The following is an 18,172-nucleotide window of genomic DNA, read 5'->3' on the forward strand; positions in this document are numbered from 1 at the left end:
ACGCGAGGCTGTCTTTGGAGAGACGCGGCTGGGAGGAGGCCGTGGCGGCATGTGAGAGACGGGATTTTTTTTCGTGTGCAGGCAAACAACGTGGCCACTGGCAACGTGTTTTACGGCTCGTCTCTTTTCAACGCATACATTTTCAAATGGAGGTGCCAACCTTCTTAACACCTTGGAAACGATATGCCCCGTCTGTGTTCTCACTTTTTAAATGTTATTTAAGTTATTTCAAAGGCAACTCTATTTTAGCCATAAACCTCCACTTTATCTGTACTCTCCAGCCTGGTTTGTCATTTGTATTGCAGCATTTTCTTCTCGTGCAAAACTGCCCGAATATTTCGCTGCATTTTATTTACGTGTTGAAGACATAGGTGTAGTTCCCCCCCCCCTCCCCCCACATCCTATCAACAGTATTCACGAGTACCGCTTCTCATCAGAGCTTAGAAGCATGGCATTAATTGTTTACATGAAAAAGAGTTCTTGCTTGCTGCAGTCCTCGTTTGCTCAGTTGTGAAGCCGGGCTATTGTGTGAACACCTTGCAGTGCCCGTTGTCACAATCTGTAAATCTAAGCGGCAGTTTATGTCTGCACTTGGTGTGTACGTTGCACCTGGTTGGCCAGCAAAAAGACATCCTTCTCTGTCTCCATGCATGCACTTACACACTCCGCGTCCACTCCGCAATAAAATGTGGACCTGCCCCAAAGATGGTAGATATTTTACCGTCTCGCAGAGAGAACGTGCCTGGCATGGTTATACCAAGGGGCAGGGGAAATCCACGGGAGCAATTATGTCATTTAACAATCCTCATTTCAATTGTGAAGCCTAACGTTGCCTTGGAAAATGGCAATTGCCACGCATTTAATCAATTACTTCATCGCTGAAAACATTTAAAATTAATTAATCATGTTATAATATATTTACATTGGGGTTCGTCATTAGGTTTAATTCTGATTTAATTAATGATGAATTAAGTAATTTATCCAAGTGAGAACACAATTATATATTCTCCCCATTGTTCAAGTTATTTTAAAATACAAGATGTATTTAAATAAATATGACTTGGGGTTACTATAGCAACATACCACAATAGGTCTGATCGTTGACATTTCTGCGACACGAGTATCAGAAGTATAGTTTTCTGCATGCAAAAAATATATAATGTCCTGCCATTATTTAAATAACATAATATATTGGCAGTGGTGTAATAGCCCCGGACAAAAAAAATCATCACCGCTATCGTGCTGACTCTGCCTTATGACGTCGGTGGAGCAGTGGCTCAGTAGTTAGCACATCGCACTACGAACCCGGCGACCTCCGTTCAATTTCCCACGGAGGTATTAACTTATTTTTCAGAAGCGACCTGGCCACAAATGACAGCTCAACAAAGTGGCTTATCATGTGGAAATTTCAGCAGCAAAATAATCTAAATAATCTCAATGCATGTTTCTAAATGTGGAGGGAAAAACCATCAAAGGACCCGGAGAAAAAAATCCATGCGACCACGGGGGGAACATGCAAACTCCAAATATTCCAGCGTCAGGGTCGGGATCGAACCCCGGACCCCCTGCATTACCAGGCAAAGAATATAACATCACACGACCGTGGCGCCCCTGAAATAAATAAAGTATACTGTGTAAGTTCAAAGTGCATCATTAATTCCCAAGCACCCATAAGCCCGGCGACCTGGATTTAATGCCTGGCCACGGCGAACATCAGTGATCGTGTGATATCAAAACCGGTCATGAGTCCGGTCCGCCCCCCCCCCCCCCCCCACTTACCAATCCATGCCGACAAGCATGAAGAAGCACTGTCAACACAACCCTCACGACAAAACATAACCGTGCGCAGGCCTTCATCCAGCAATGGATTGACAATGCGCTGTATGGCATCGTGACAGAATAAGGTAGCCGTGCTGGATATTTCTCTTGCTTGGGATATTTCTCTTGCTGCTTGAAAAATACTGGACAGAGCTTACAGACTTATTCGAGCCCATCATGAAATCTCTTTAGTCGTCCATGGTAATGGTAAGTGACACAGATTAAACTGCAGTGATGTTTCAGGTGTTATCAAATTGTAAAATTTAGCTAATAGCTACTTGTTAATAGCTCTAATTATTTGTTAATAGCTATTTCGTGTTGATTAAATTTAAGTGTCAAGTGTTAATTACACGTTTGGTTAATTTAAAAGAAGTAATTATGTAATTATTAAATGATCCAACTGAGCTGGACATCACCCATCACACGCGACGCTCTGATTACTCTGGCTCTGAGAGGTCTCCCTGCATGACAAAGGTAAACTTGTATCATCCCGGAGGAGAGAAGTAAATTGGTCTGAGCTTGGTTTCAACTTGGCTACTTTGGTATGTTTGAAAGCATTTATTTCTAATCGTGTTAAACACCTCATTTGAAATTAATATGCACTTGGGTTTCATGATACATTTTGTTTCCATTTTGCAAGTACATACTATCTGATTACATGTTTTAAAATGTATAAGTTTACATGCTTTGAAAGTTGAGTTGAACTGCATTGTGTAGTTGTATTCTTTAGGTTTGTTAGGCCTGCGTTGTTCATTAAGCCTGTGTTGCACTGCACTGCTGTTACTTGTTGACCCACTTATCTCTTGCGAGAGAGTGTTTAAGTCTCGACAGGTAAAATCAAGTATTTCCACTGCCATGAGGAGCTCTACTTCATTTTAACAAGAACTGAGAAATACAAATGATAAAAAATACGTAATATTATTCGAAAAAGTGCTACATATTACAACCAATCATAATTACTACACATACTTAAAAGCACCATTTTGAGGCATAAAGGTATGTGGGGAACACATTTTTTTTAAAATGGACTACTAAGCGAACGTACTTAATATCCCATCAACAGATTGACTGCTTGGGGGAGAGACGCACGAATATTGGCGATGTCCCCCATCCCCTGCAGTCATCCACAGATTTAACTGGAATACAGCCCAAGGGGGATTCGTGGTTTATTTTATTTTATTATACTCATCACAACCCCACCCCACAATCTGGCCTTCCACGTTTACAACTGACAGAGTCTGAGAGAACCACCGCGTTCTGGCAAACGTAAAATTTACGCGGCTTAATGCACCGCTCCTCTTGCTCATCCAATTCATGGGTGCGCACCTTGTAATCTTATTTACTAATCCAGCTAGGCCTCGCGTGTTTGTCAAATTTGTCTCTTAGCATATCAAAGCTGGATGATTGGTGATCATACGTGGCATATGTTTAGACCTTGGTTCTGGGAAAAAATGTGCCTCGCCTGTGCCTTTTACCAGCTCCGTTTGTGAATTTTGGATTGGTTATTATGGAGTATAGGATACTGCCGTGGTGTAAAGGTTAACACACTGGACTTGAAATCCAGAGGTCTTTGGTTCAATCCTGCAGCATGGTAGTTGAAACAATTGACAAGTTTCTTAAATCCTCCCATGTGTCCACCCAGCCTCTGATTAGCACGGTTGGCTATGTACGGTGCGAAAGGTCTTCAACATACAAACGGCCATATTAATGGGTTCACCAATGTTAGTCAATCGGCAGGCGAAAATATCTTCAAAGTGGGGCTCGATAGTGCCCCTTCCAGTGGAGGCCCTTCCACCAGCAGTGGCGTGAGCAAGGAATTGCAGGGCTCTGCACCATTACCTTTGCCATACAGAGTGTGTGTTGGAGCTTTGTTCTGACCAATATGGTAAACCGTCCCTTACCTGTACCTCTGCCCCAGCTCTCCTTGGCTTCTCCCACGTCCAGTTCTTCGATGAAGGGGTCCTTGCCTGCCCGGCCTGATACCCTGTACACACACACACAAGAGAGGACGTCCTGCAATTACTTTACGTATCGTTACAGCAACAAAAAAATGTTCTTCTTTGATCGCCCGGTGAAGCAAAAACCTTGGACTGCAACTAGAATGCATAATGACCACTGGGTACCAAGTATAGGGATTATATACCCACCTAATCCTTCAAGTTATTAGGAAATTGCTCGTTTTATTACACCATGATGGGCATGCACAACACCGATACGACGATGGAGCAGTAGTACAGCATCACATTTGCTGTGATGTTAAATTAATTCGCATACGTAGAAAGCAACGTTGGGTAGCACTGATATAATTATGGTATTTGGCTACTCGTTTGTGATGAATAAAAATAAAGAATTACTTAAGCAGAATGAGTAACCAGAAGATAGGTCAATAAAAACAGATTCCTTGAGGATCGGAGAAATGCAGGGCCTATATAAATATAAAAATACATTTTAAATAACCAAACTCTTAACAGACAACAAACAACTCTATCAGCTCATGAATGTTCGAATTGTTTTAAGAGCAAAATAGCACTCTTGGGGGATAAACTTTTCCAGTGTTTGTCCCAAGAACATTGGTAAATCCGCTATCATTACCGCGATGTCAGCTTATTGGCCTTTGATCATCACTGGTTTCTATCTAAAAATAATACTAAAAATATTAATTCCAAAAAGCGTGGCTTTGATCCGATTCCCTCAAATTATATTTTAACAAGTTGTATAATACCTGACTCGAAAGTGGAAATTTGGCACAATGTCGAAAGTTGTCACGTGTCATACTAGTACAAAAAAAATGCTTCAGGTGACCTCAACCATGCCTTTAACTACAGAACAATTTACACCCTTCCATTGCACGTACAATTGCACATATATTTATTTAAAATATCCTTGTTCGGCATGAGCAGTATTACATACATATACGTGCATAAATATTCATTAGAATTCTGCCAATCAAACTCAACCAAGACTGCCCTGGTTAAAAATTACTCATGATATACTGCAAAACAGATTTCAGGTAAGTTATGCTGTTGCTTGACATATCAGCTGCTTATAAGATGATTAAATCACGAAATTACATTCAATACCTTAAAAAACAAAGATGGCATTGTAAAGCATGTTCTTCATTTGTTGAAAAAATGACCCTCCTGGTGGTGAACATTACAGTTGTAGTGACATGGAATTGGTCACTACGTAGCATAGCGCTGGTTGCTGGCAGAGAAGAGGAATTGCAGTTGCAGCAGCCCTGTCTCTTAGCAGGTCACGTGATAAACCAAAGAGAGGGATGTAGGGCAACGGTGATAGCGGGGGCACGTGAGGGAGTAGGTTCTAGAAGGGGGGCGTGGCCGGGGCAGAGCGAGGCCACGCTGGGAGGATAAAAGGGGACCCCGAGCTAAGGCTCGGGGCTGTTGCCTGAAGTGGAATCCCGTCGTGCTGCTGGAGTCTTCGTCGCCGTCTTCACCATCTCGGCGTCGTCAGTCAGGCAGTCTGCCAGCTGTCCTAACTGGGAGCTGTAGTTACCTTTTGTGTGAAGGCTGTTAATAAATAGAGTGCCTCCTACTCCTAGTGTCTCTGAGTCAGTCACTACACAGTTGTTGGAATGAAAACAAATTACCTAAGCAGAGGTCTCTAGCATGTATGCAAAATGATTCAAACTAGGACCCATTTACTTCCCGACTTTGTGGCTTTGTTTAACACATTTGCCAAGCACCAGACCAAAGGCAGCAACAAACACTATCAAAGTTGTAAATGTAAATTTACCAACTCTAGTGTGGTTTTACTGTCACCCACTTTCACGTCTGTGTTGGCATTTATTTCTTTAAACAGATAACATCAATAATAAACACAGCGAGGTGTGGTAAATTAGAGGTTAATTGTAAAAGGGTTGCACTAAAAATATGTATTAAATTAGAAGTGTACCATAAATCAGCATCAATCCGATATTTATGGCAAAATAAGATTCAAATCCGATCGTAGAATTGGCTGCTTTGATTGGCTGATCCGATGTTGTCCTATGAAGCGGATTAGACATATGCAAAAATGTTTTTACAACAAAATAAACAGTATTTTAACTCTTAAAATCGAAGCCCCAACGTGCTATACATGTCGTGACCTGATTTTGATTCCCAGTCACAGCTCGTATCAACCGCAAGTGATTTCTGAACCGGTTCCTGCTGTTTCTCCCTCTGCACCAACATGCGCTGAACATCGTGGTGAATTATGGCCAACCTCAATGACCAATACTGCATGGGGAGGCCTTCATCCAGGAGTGGATTGACTAAGGTCTGTATGTTATATTAGATTAAAAAAGTAACACCGTACAATCGGCGCAATACAACTCCTCATGTGAGTGATTGTTTGGATCAAACGCAAATAGATCCCATCAGCACCAAAACTGCCTACCCCTGTCTGGTAGAATAATGGCTTCCTCTACTGTTAATGTTCAAGAAGGTAAGATATATTTCAACATCCTAACAGCTAAAATAATTTCACATGGTAATGAAGAACACCGGTGAGCCTAAGCAAGCCTCAGGCATTTAGTTTCAGCTCTGCAGAGGTGCAATACCTGGGGGGGGGGGGGGGGGAATCACCCACTAATAAAATACTAAATAAGCACCCTACATCATTCCTTAACAGTGTACGATATATTTTTGATTTAAAGATTTCATGACTGCAGGGATTCATATTCTTGGTTCTTTCGGTAAAGTCACGTAGAAGGGAAACAATAAAATAATAAAAATATAAACAATACAATTCTCACGACCTTTCGACTGCAACACAAGCAATCATCATCAGGTGTGAAAACCACAGCAAGAAATTTAAAAAAGGTGGCGTTTTTTTAACGTTAGCACCACGGAGAGTGATTTGGCAGTTATTCAGATGGACGAGTCCATCTATGTTCGGAAGAGAGGAGGGGGGAGACGAAAATAATGGATGCGGTCTGAAAGCCACCGTAAGCGTGAACAATCAATTAATACCCGAAATGGTTTATCAAATCCTTCCAATGATTGCTAAGCCAGAATCCATCTTCTCGGTTGAAATTGTCTCTGTGTTTGTATATGTGGATAGCCTCATGAACGAATCTCTCATGGTAGCCAGATGGCTTGCAAAAAACCTCTGTCTTGGAGAAGTCAATATCATGTGAGCCTACTGAATTATAGCAGTGATCTGCCACGGCCGAGGTGTTGGTCTGCTTTGTGTTCACGAATGTGGTCCGAGACATGTCGTTTGGTTTATCCAATGTCCTAATAAGAAAGAGACCTGATGGTTCAATGAACCACTCTGTCTACAGGAAAGCTACCCATACGGATGCTTACCTGAAACCGGATTACCACCACCATCCATCCTAGAAGAATTCCCTCATCAAGACTCTGCACCATAGAGCCCAATGCATATCCGACTAGGAACACATAGCCAGTGAACTCAAGCACGTACACCAAGCGCTCAAGACAAATGGTTACTCCGACTACACAATCCGCAAAGCTATCACTCCAACCATGAAGAAAGACCCTCTTGAGGAGCCTTTCAAAACCATCACTTTACCCTACATTGCGGGGATCACAAAAACGATCTCCAAAATCTTGAATAAACACAAGATCCAGGTCCGATTCAACACATTACATAAATCCGTGATCTGGTTCCGTCTGTAAAAGATGTGATTCCGGACATACAGTACCCTGGTGTCTACAAACTAAGTTGCCTTTGTGGTAGTAGTTACATTGGAGAAACCAAACGACATGTCTCGGACCGCATTTGTGAACACAAAGCAGACCTAAAACATGGTAGGACCAACACCTCGGCCGTGGCAGATTACTGTTATAATTCAGTAGGCTCACATGACATTGACTTCTCCAAAACAGAGGTTCTTTGCAAGCCATCTGGCTACCATGAGAGATTCGTTCATGAGGCTATCCACATATACAAACACAGAGACAATTTCAACCGAGTGGATTCTGGCTTAGCAATCATTGGAAGGATTTGATTAACCATTTCGGGTCTTAATTGATTGTTCACGCTTACGGTGGCTTTCAGACCGCATCCATTATTTTCGTCTCCCCCTCCTCTTTTCCGAACATAGATGGACTCGTCAATTTGAATAACTACCAAATTGCTCTCCGTGGTGCTAACGTAAAAAACACGCCACGTTTTTCAAATTTTCTTGCTGTGGTTTTCACACCTGGTGATGATTGCTTGTGTTGCAGTCGAAACGACATGATAACTTTATTGTTTTATATTTGTATTATTTATTATTTCCCTTCTACGTGACTTTACCGAAAGAACCAAGAATAGTGTACAATATTGCAAAAAAAAACCACAATGAGGAAATAATGCACAATCCATGTCTAAATTTCACAATACAAATACACTCAAGGTTACTGCCAAGAAGGTAATAACCACATTGCAGAATGTATAAGGTTTATACGGACAGCGGAATTATGTTTTGGTACAGGACACACGCGAGGTGCTGGTAATGCATATTAATCATGTTATGTAAATCATCGTGTGCCTGACGTATTCATAACAGTATAAATGTATATTTGACCTGCTGTAAGAGTTACTGCATTGTATATCAAATAATATAAATATATCGATTATAACAAAACACGATAAATAATTTTAAATTATGTTAAATATTTTGCATTTATATTTTCTCGCTCTAGTTACAGTCGTCATATTAGAGATAGCATTTACATGTGTTCAGTCATAATAAGCTCTGCTACAGCATCACAGAAGAATGATCTGCTCACTGACACCTCTTGCAGTAGAGAAGAGGGGAGCAATCATACCCTTGCGACAGTTAAAAATGAAGTAGGTGATGCTGTCCACTTTTATTTTAGATGTTTTTAGTGCACTTCCCCACCGGTCGTAAAGGACCTTGTAAACGCGGGGCGGCCATCTCACGTGTTCGCAGTCTTCACGTCCCTCCACTATGTGCAGTTGAAAATTAATATTTTGCCATTTCCTAATTTCTGGACTTTCCATGTCGACTTTCAATATGCAAAGAAGATAACAAGGTGTATTCATACGGAACACCCTATTAAGCGTTTTGCCTATTGTCCCATCATTATACCGCATATTGGCAAAAAAACGTGACTTGGATGAGTTAAAAATAGGGCATAGTTTCACTCGAAAATGAAGGAGAAATGAAGTGATCACATTCTGATTCCACTAGGCCCCGTATCTTACATAAAAGGTCCTTGCCTGTAACATCTGGCAGTTCACCAGCATTAATTCAAGCGAGATAAACTCTGCTCACTATGTCAAAACCGATCCAGAATTTGCTTGTAAAAAATCAATGCTGATGAAATGATATGCCTCCAGACGGCCGTTCGGCTGATTGGTTGTGTAATATATACAGTACCTTTTATATGTTCTTTGGAAATACAAATATACAGTATAAATGTATTGCCTGCTTATTTATTTAGATCTTGATTGGATAACTACCTCAGGAGAAGTCCAACTCATGTCCTCCCGCTAAGGCTACATCACTTGAATATCCACTCAAGCTGCCACCAATGTTTTTATGTGTTGATAGTATAAAGTCTCCCGGACCAAATGTCAACAGCAGAATTTGTTTAAGTTGGCAAAATTATTCCTAGCTTTAACATTTGGAAAACCATCAGCACAGCCTATGAAACAAATGCTGCTGTATTGCCAGATGTTAATGGTAAGAACAACCCACATATTCTATGGAGACTATTCAGCATAAAATATATAAATTGTAAAAAAAAAAAACTAATTATATATGCGCTGTTGTGGAATATCCTGTGTACGATATAAATAAACATATCCAGAAGGTCGACACTGGTCCAGATTTGGCCTGCTTCCGATGAATGCTGCTGTTAAACATTGATCCAGCATGGAGGAAAAGATGGAGTTTTGTCAGACTGAGGGAGTAAGTGGTAATACTGAATACAATTTGACAAGGAGAGAAAGTAGGTCAATAACATGCAATACAATTCTCCCTGCCTAACAAAGTAGAAAATTTCCCACTTTCTCATTTTCAAAAACCAACCAACTTGCTGGTTCAGAAGCTTGGGGCTCTCGCGGTTATGCAGTTCAGTGTTGGACTGCTTCCCTGCTCAACGGAGCACAGGACGGGAGCTCACTCTACGCTTGTGACATGTCCACTCTTTCCCAAGGAAAGCCACTATTATGCAGTAGATTTTTTTTTACATAAAAGCCTTATCCTTTACAACCAGTGGTACGTTTCTCAAGCCACTCACAAACGTAATCCTGCTATCGCTCTGCTTTTTTTGCTGATGCTATAATATGAATTACTGTATACCAACAGCTCATTTTAGCACATGACATCGAGCATTCCTTATTCTCATTCTTCAGTCTCCATCACTTGTCCTCCGGTCTGTCAAATCATCTCAAAACATGTGAAATATAGTCCTCCATGTCATCATAATGCTGCAGCATAACATTACAGCCGAAGGCCATTGCCATCACTCGAAAATCATACGTTGGTTTTAAGCTGTATGCTAAATTACCTTTAGAACAGTTTAAGACCCATAAGGGCTTACTTTCAATCTAAATATTAGGAGCTCATGAATGACCAAGTTTTTAATCAAGCATGCCAAAAAATAATGGGTGTATGTTCAAGAAGTTATCATGGCCAGTGCTGTGGGTTCCACCACACCTAGTCTTCCATCTTCCTTCTACCAGATCACACAACTGTTACTTAGTTGACGCATGACATGCAAGGAATGCCCTTCCAATATCTCACCATCCGGCTCTAGTTCTTCTTCTTCGGTCACCATCCCACACGGGTGCCATTGCAAAAATTCCAGCTCAGTAACCTGCCCTGCTCTACCCTGTACCTCATTCCCACCCATTACAATTTGCATTGCTGCTTGTACAGAGAACAGTGCCATGATTTATAAACCTGGAAGATTCCCCACAAGGGCGTACTTGTAATATTCATAAACGTTCCCCCCAGCCTGCAGGATGAAAGGGGCTAGTCGTCTCACTGTCATGTCACTGGCCAATCATATTTTAGGGGTGGGGCATGGCGAGGAAGCCACAACCGCATCAATACGTCATAACACAAGCTCCAACCACACCTGGAATACACCAATCAGTCAGCGACATCTTACGAAGACAAAGATCCCCTCTGTATAGTCTTAACAGACAAGGGCTGTTTACGAGTACTGATGAAGGCCAGCACGCCACATAAAGGCGTGGGTAGAAAGCACCACGCCCAGCCGCCCTTGTCTCCCGAGTGGAGATGTTAACACATTGAACCAGGTACTCATTTGAGGCTGAGTCAACCTAGGGGAGGCCAAGGACCGGTTCTGACAATTGTTACCAGTGTTGGCCGTGAGCGACATTCAAAACTGGGTCGCCGGATTTGTACCACAGCACACTCACCACCACCCTACCGCTCCCCACATACACACCTACAACTGTGTATGTGTGCATGCTCTGAGCATGGTGGGACGACCAACAAGCGGCAAACCACCTGACCCGCAGTACTGGGAACCCCTAGCACGCGTCTCCATGAACAGCCCTGAGTCAGCAATGGAAATAACACACTCAGGGTCGGGATCGAACCCATGTCCTCCTATATAATAGGCGAGCTCGTAAACATCTCGCCACAATTCTGGTGTCATAGCCTCAATTTTTTGAAGTGATATTTTTTTTATATTTGAAAGCAGCACCTTCAAAACCTCCAGATGCACACTGTCTTATGCCTGGATCGAAAAAAAAGTAAAATTTTCTTAGCCCTAACTCTGTGGCAGATACTTTCCAATAATAAGCATGGACTAGACGATGTGTGTACCACATTCGAACAATTAAAACATATATACAGTAACCTCGGTTTAAAACTTTTCATTCCAACATTGCATTTATCTTAGTGGTTGAGTGCACAAGTTCCTTAATGCCAACTCCAAGCACTGCATCGAAGCACCAGCAAATTATTCTGCCTCTGTATTCTCGACGGGGCTGTCATGCAAAAGATAGAACAGAGCTCTGGGTTGAGGATGGTGCAGATGCATCTCAAATATGAGGTAGTAAGAGGGGCAGGTAAGTCAGTAGTCCTACCAATGTATGTGCAATGACAGGGTGACACCTGCCAGCCTGTGAGGGTAAATACGGTTATAGCTGCATTACATAATGCCTTATTATGAAGGGGCGTATCTGGGGAAAAGATTAAGGGCGGTGTCAATCGAGAAGCTCCGGGAACCATCTCGAAGGGTCTAGTAGGTTTTATAAGGGGGTGTGGCCAGAGGAGGAGCTTGGCCACCCCAGGCAGATATAAGAAGCACCGAACCAGAGCTTCGGGGCTGTTAGTGTGGGGTCTGGGTCCTGGTTGTGTCGCTGCTGTCGTATTCTCTTCGTCTTCGACCACGTGGCTGTTCTTCTGCAAGACCAGCTCTGTCACCGCTGCTACGCTCATCAACCAGCCAGCGTAGCGCAGGACAGAGATGGGCTGCGTGTTTGGACAGCCTAGTTGTAGCCACGTTACGAAGTGGATCGCCCTGTGTGCTCTTAATAAATAAGAAGCCTTCTACTAGACGTGTGTCTGAAGTCACTCACTACATATGTAATATTGATGTATAGCCCTTTGTCAATCCACTGCTGGATGATGAAGGCCTCCCCACATAGTGTCGGTCATGAGTAGGTCGGGGTGGGGGAGTTAACCATATTTCACCTTGACCGTCAATATTGGTAGGGGAAGTGTGGGGGCCCAGTACTGGTTTAGATATCACTCCCCACTGATGTTGGCTGTGGGAATTGATGATGCAATATGAACTTATATACTCCTTTTATTTGAGGGGTACCACAGCAGTGTGATGTTATCTTCCTCGCCTGGCATGCACGAGGTTGGGGGCTTGATCCTGACCCTGACACCTGTAAGTTTTAAGTTTGCATGGCTCTCTCTCCCGTGGTCGTGTGGATTTTTTCTCCAGGCACTCCGGTGGGGTTTTCCTCCACATTTAGAAACATGCATTGAGATAATTTTGATTGATTTCCTGCTGTAAATTTACAAACGATAAGCCACTTTGTTGAGTTGTCATTTGTGGCCAGGTCGCTGCTGAAAGATAAGTTAAGTCCTCAGTGGGATTTACCTAGTAACATAAAAACTAATTTCGTTTAATTTGCATATTTTAAGTGATTTGTTTACCATTCCTATACCCCAATGTACATTCCTATCGCATTTTTGTATTATTTGTTGTTGCAACGTTCTGACCTGCCCCTACTGGACATCTGTGAAAAAGAGCTTCATAGCTTATTGGATTCCTCCAGCGTAAATACAAATTTTGATTCTGATACCACCACTCCCACACACCCATCCGAATGTAGACAGTAAACCACGTGGCCACACATTCAGAGCTTTGCACGCGTGGCCATGCACCTGCATGGGAACTGTGCCCCAGGCAACGCTGTTGAGAGTCTCCCCCGTGTCTTCGTGTCCTCACTACAGCTACCCTGTGACTCTCCACATCACTGAGCTTCCCAACCCCTTTACCCAGTCTCATTGAGTGTCTAGAATCCCATAGCTCCCCTCATCAAGTCTCCTGATAATCCACATTAAAAGCCAGAACCTAGACCGAGTTGCCACATCCTCCAATAACATCTCCAGAAGTTGGATGCAGAGTTATCTCCCACTGCTCTTGAGTCTCCACATCTCTGGTGCCCTGACAGAGTCTCCAGAATCCCTCATCAAATATACATGGTCTCTTATTTAGTCTCAATTCGAACTGTATTAAAATCACTCTGACATTCATCGCTCACTTATGCAAGAGGAATTTTGCAAATCTCACGACTGATAAGAAGGCTCATTCTCTACCACCCTACCCCTTCAACATTCACAAAACCAATAGCAATTTGCTGCCATGCCCCTTCTGAGGAGGCCAAAGGGCTACAGAGCAACAAGACTTGAAACACGGCATCTCATTATCAGGCATTACCGAATCAATTGGAACAATTAGTTTGTGTGCCTTGACCAAAACACAAAATGAGTATGAGTTTTGTTTTAAATAGCAAACATGTTTTCGTTACTGGCTACGGCAATATTTATCTAAATTAAGGGGTTAATAAGTAGCAAACATTGATAATGAGAAGTGGCCATGCATATGATGATCCTTTAATGGCCGTAACTGTATCTGCATAAATGTCGATTTAAAGCATTCGTGACTGCAAGGATTCATCTTCTTTGGTTCTTTCGGTAAAGTCACATAGAATGAGAATAAAAAAATAAATTGATAAAATAAAATAACACAATAAAATTCTCACGATGTTTCGGCCACACCACAAGCGGCTTTCATCAGGTGAAGGGACGAGACTGTCTGGAGGACAGCACTGGAGCGAACAAAGCCACGCTCAGATCGCGACCTTTAAGCTGTGTGAGAAGAAACAAAGCGCCTTGACAAAGGAATTAGTATAGAATTTAGCATTGAAATAGCTGAGTGATTAGCTTGTGACTGGTCACAAAAATGGCTATGTTAAAGTCAAAGCATACACATCCACAGAGGCACCCCTTGACAAAGGAATTAGCATAGAATTTAGCATTGAAATAGCTGAGTGATTAGCTTGTGACTGATCACAGAAATGGATATGTTAAAGTCAAAGCATACACATTCAGAGAGGCACCTAGTACAAATCAAACAGGAGAATTTAGCATTGAAATAACTAGGATAATTTAGCATTGAAATAACTGAGTGATTAGCTTGTGACTTTTCACAGAAATGGCTATGTTAAAGTCAAAGCCTACACATCTGAGCTATTCACAGTAACTGGGTATACACTACACTATATAATGAATACTATATAGTAAACCAATACAAAAAAAGTAAAATATAAATTACCTCAATGTTATCAATAAACTCTATATATTCTCCAATCAGCTAAGCTACCAACAATAAGTCGTTATATATCACAATGCTATATGGCGAAAAAATGGGTGGATTCTTACCCTCAACTTTAGCACCACGGATAGCTACGAGCCCCGTTCAGACGGACGAGTTCATCCATGGTCGGAACGGAGGAGGGGGAGAGAGACAGCTGCGAGGCACTGTTATACTCCATGTTGTAAACCATACCATCAACCGTGGTGTGAGAGGTATTAAGAGTCAATGCCAGCGAAAGAGCTGCGGTCTGAAGGTCATCGTAAAATACAATTAAGAACGAAAATGGTTTAAAACATCTTTCCAATGATTACTAAGCCAGAATCCATCTTCTCGGTTGAAATTGTCTCTGTGCTTGTATATGTGAATGGCCTCATGAACGAATCTCTCATGGTAGCCGGTTGGTTTGCAAAGAACCTCCGTCTTGGAGAAGTCAATGTCATGTGAGCCCACTGAATTATAACAGTGATCTGCCACGGCAGAGGAGTTCGTTCTACCGTGTTTCAAGTCTGCTTTATGTTCGCGGATGCGGTCCGAGATATGTCGTTTGGTTTCTCCAATGTAGCTACTACCACAGAGGCACTTTAGTTTGTAAACGCCCGGGTACTGTATGTCTGGAACAGCATCTTTTACAGATAGAACCAGATCACGGATTTTATGTACTGTGTTGATCTTTTTAGTGACCCCTGCAATGTAGGGTAAGGTGATGGTTTTGAGTGGCTCCACAAGAGGATCCTTCTTCATGACTGGAGTGATGGCTTTGCGGATTGTGTAGTCGGAGTAACCATTAGCCCTGAGAGCCTGGTGTACGTGCTTGAGTTCACTGGTAATGTGTTCCTGGTCGGATATTCATTGGGCTCTATGGTATAGAGTCTTAATGAGGGAGTTCTTCTGAGATGGATGGTGGTGGGAATCCGGTTTCAAGTAAGCATCTGTATGGGTAGCTTTTCTGTACACAGAGTGGCTCATTGAACCATCATGTCTCCTTTTAATTAAGACATCCAAAAAGGGTAGTTTGCCATCTTTTTCGACCTCCATGGTAAATCTGATGGCTGGGTGTATGGAATTGATGTGGTCGCGGAATTGGTCTAGAGCAGGCTGGCCATGTGGCCAGATGACAAAGGTGTCATCCACGTACCTCTTCCATAAGGTCGGGCGTAGAGTGGCAGTCTGGATGGCGTCAGTTTAAAATTGTTCCATGAATACGTTGGCTACAACCGGAGATAGGGGGGAGCCCATTGGGGTGCCCTCAGTTTGTTTGTAGAAAGTTCCATTCCAGGTGAAGTATGTGTTGGTTAAGCAATGTCTCACCAGGGGGGGGAGTACATCAGTATGCAGTCCTTGATGAACCAGGTCTTCAATGATGGTGTCAGGTACCAGGACTTTGGTGAACAAGGAAACCACATCAAAACTGACAAGCAAGTCATCTGGGGACAGGGAAATGCCTTTGATTGTCGATACCAGGTGAGTAGAATTTAGTACCGCAGAGGTGGTTTTTCCAGTGAAAGGTCGCAGTATATCAGCAAGAAAACGTGCCAGTTTATAGATGGGGGAGTTGAAAGTAGAGACGATGGGACGAAGGGGTGTATCTTCTTTGTGTATCTTTGTAAGGCCATATAATCTTGGTGGTCTGGCAGCAGAAGGTTTCAATGATAACTGTTTGGTCTGATCAATTTAATGCTGTTGAATCAGAGATGATTTTGTTCGTTTTGGTAACCAGGCTGTTGGTGGGATCTCTTTTTATTTTTGTATAGCTGCCATCGTTGAGTGTTTCTTGAATTTTGCTGTTATATTCTGTTTTGTCCATGATGACAGTGGCATTGCCCTTGTTGGCTGAGAGGTCGACAATATCATCTTTAGCCCAATGCATTTCCGACCAGGAACACATTACCAGTGAACTCAAGCACGGACACCAGGCTCTCAGGGCTAATGGTTACTCCGACTACACAATCCGCAAAGCCATCACTCCAGTCATGAAGAAGGATCCTCTTGTGGAGCCACTCAAAACCATCACCTTACCCTACATTGCAGGGGTCACTAAAAAGATCTCCAAAATCCTGAATAAACACAAGATTCAGGTCCGATTCAACACAGTACATAAAATCCGTGATCTGGTTCCAGCTGTAAAAGATGCTGTTCCAGACATATAGTACCCGGGCGTTTACAAACTAAAGTGCCTCTGTGGTAGTAGCTACATTGGAGAAACCAAACGACATATCTCGGACCGCATCCGCGAACGTAAAGCAGACTTGAAACAAGGTAGAACGAACTCCTCTGTCTTGGCAGATCACTGTTATAATTCAGTGGGCTCACATGACATTGACTTCTCCAAGACGGAGGTTCTTTGCAAACCAACCGGCTACCATGAGAGATTCGTTCATGAGGCCATTCACATATACAAGCACAGAGACACTTTCAACCGAGAAGATGGATTCTGGCTTAGTAACCATTGGAAAGATGTTTTAAACCATTTCCGTTCTTAATTAATTGTATTTTACGATGACCTTCAGACCGCAGCTCTTTCGCTGGCATTGACTCTTAATACCTCTCACACCACGGTTAATGGTAGTGTTTACAACATGGAGTATAACAGCGCCTCGCAGCTGTCTCTCTCCCCCTCCTCCGTTCCGACCATGAATGAACTCGTCCGTCTGAACAGGGCTCGTAGCTATTCGTGGTGCTAAAGTTGAGGGTAAGAATCCACCCATTTTTTCGCCATATAGCATTGTGATATATAACGACTTATTGTTGGTAGCTTAGCTGATTGGAGAATATATAGAGTTTATTGATAACATTGAGGTAAATTTTGATTTAAAGCTTTCGTGACTGCAGTAATTCATATTCTTAGTTTTTTCGGTAAAGTCACGTTGAAGAGAAACAACAAAATAACAAAATATATATAAAACAATAAAAAATTCTCACGACGTTTCGACCATAACTCAAACGGTCATCATCAGGTGTGTCGGTTTGCATAAATGTATTTTTAAACGGCACATTTATTTATTTATAAAAAACGTTGGCGTCACGCTGCCAATCGCTGCGCGTGACGCCAACGTTTTTTATAAATAAATAAATGTGCCGTTTAAAAATAAATTTATGCAAACCGACACACCTGATGATGACCGTTTGAGTTATGGTCGAAACGTCGTGAGAATTTTTTATTGTTTTATATATATTTTGTTATTTTGTTGTTTCTCTTCAACGTGACTTTACCGAAAAAACTAAGAATATAACATTGAGGTAATTTATATTTTAGTTTTTTTATTGGTTCACTATATAGTATTCATTATATATTGTAGTGTATACCCAGTTACTGTGAATAGCTCAGATGTGTAGGCTTTGACTTTAACATAGCCATTTCTGTGACAAGTCACAAGCTAATCACTCAGTTATTTCAATGCTAAATTCTCCTAGTTATTTCAATGCTAAATTCTCCTGTTTGATTTGTACTAGGTGCCTCTCTGAATGTGTATGCTTTGACTTTAACATATCCATTTCTGTGA

At 42.1% G+C, this 18,172-nt stretch overlaps 1 protein-coding gene across 7 annotated transcripts in view; it reads right to left on the bottom strand.

Moving 5' to 3' along the window:
- CRTAC1 (cartilage acidic protein 1) overlaps positions 1–18,172 on the bottom strand; it is a 695,955-nt gene that overhangs the window by 292,564 nt on the left and 385,219 nt on the right. For all 7 annotated transcript variants that reach the window (XM_076066243.1, XM_032952553.2, XM_076066244.1 and 4 more), the window contains exon 9: positions 3,720–3,802. In XM_076066243.1, coding sequence (XP_075922358.1) covers positions 3,720–3,802 — 83 coding nt within the window. The remainder of the gene's footprint in view (positions 1–3,719; positions 3,803–18,172) is intronic.

This window comes from Petromyzon marinus, chromosome 11, assembly GCF_048934315.1.
Source record: "Petromyzon marinus isolate PM22_M1 ecotype Great Lakes invasive population chromosome 11, UKy_Petmar_22M1.pri1.0, whole genome shotgun sequence".
In the NCBI taxonomy this organism is placed as follows: domain Eukaryota; kingdom Metazoa; phylum Chordata; class Hyperoartia; order Petromyzontiformes; family Petromyzontidae; genus Petromyzon; species Petromyzon marinus.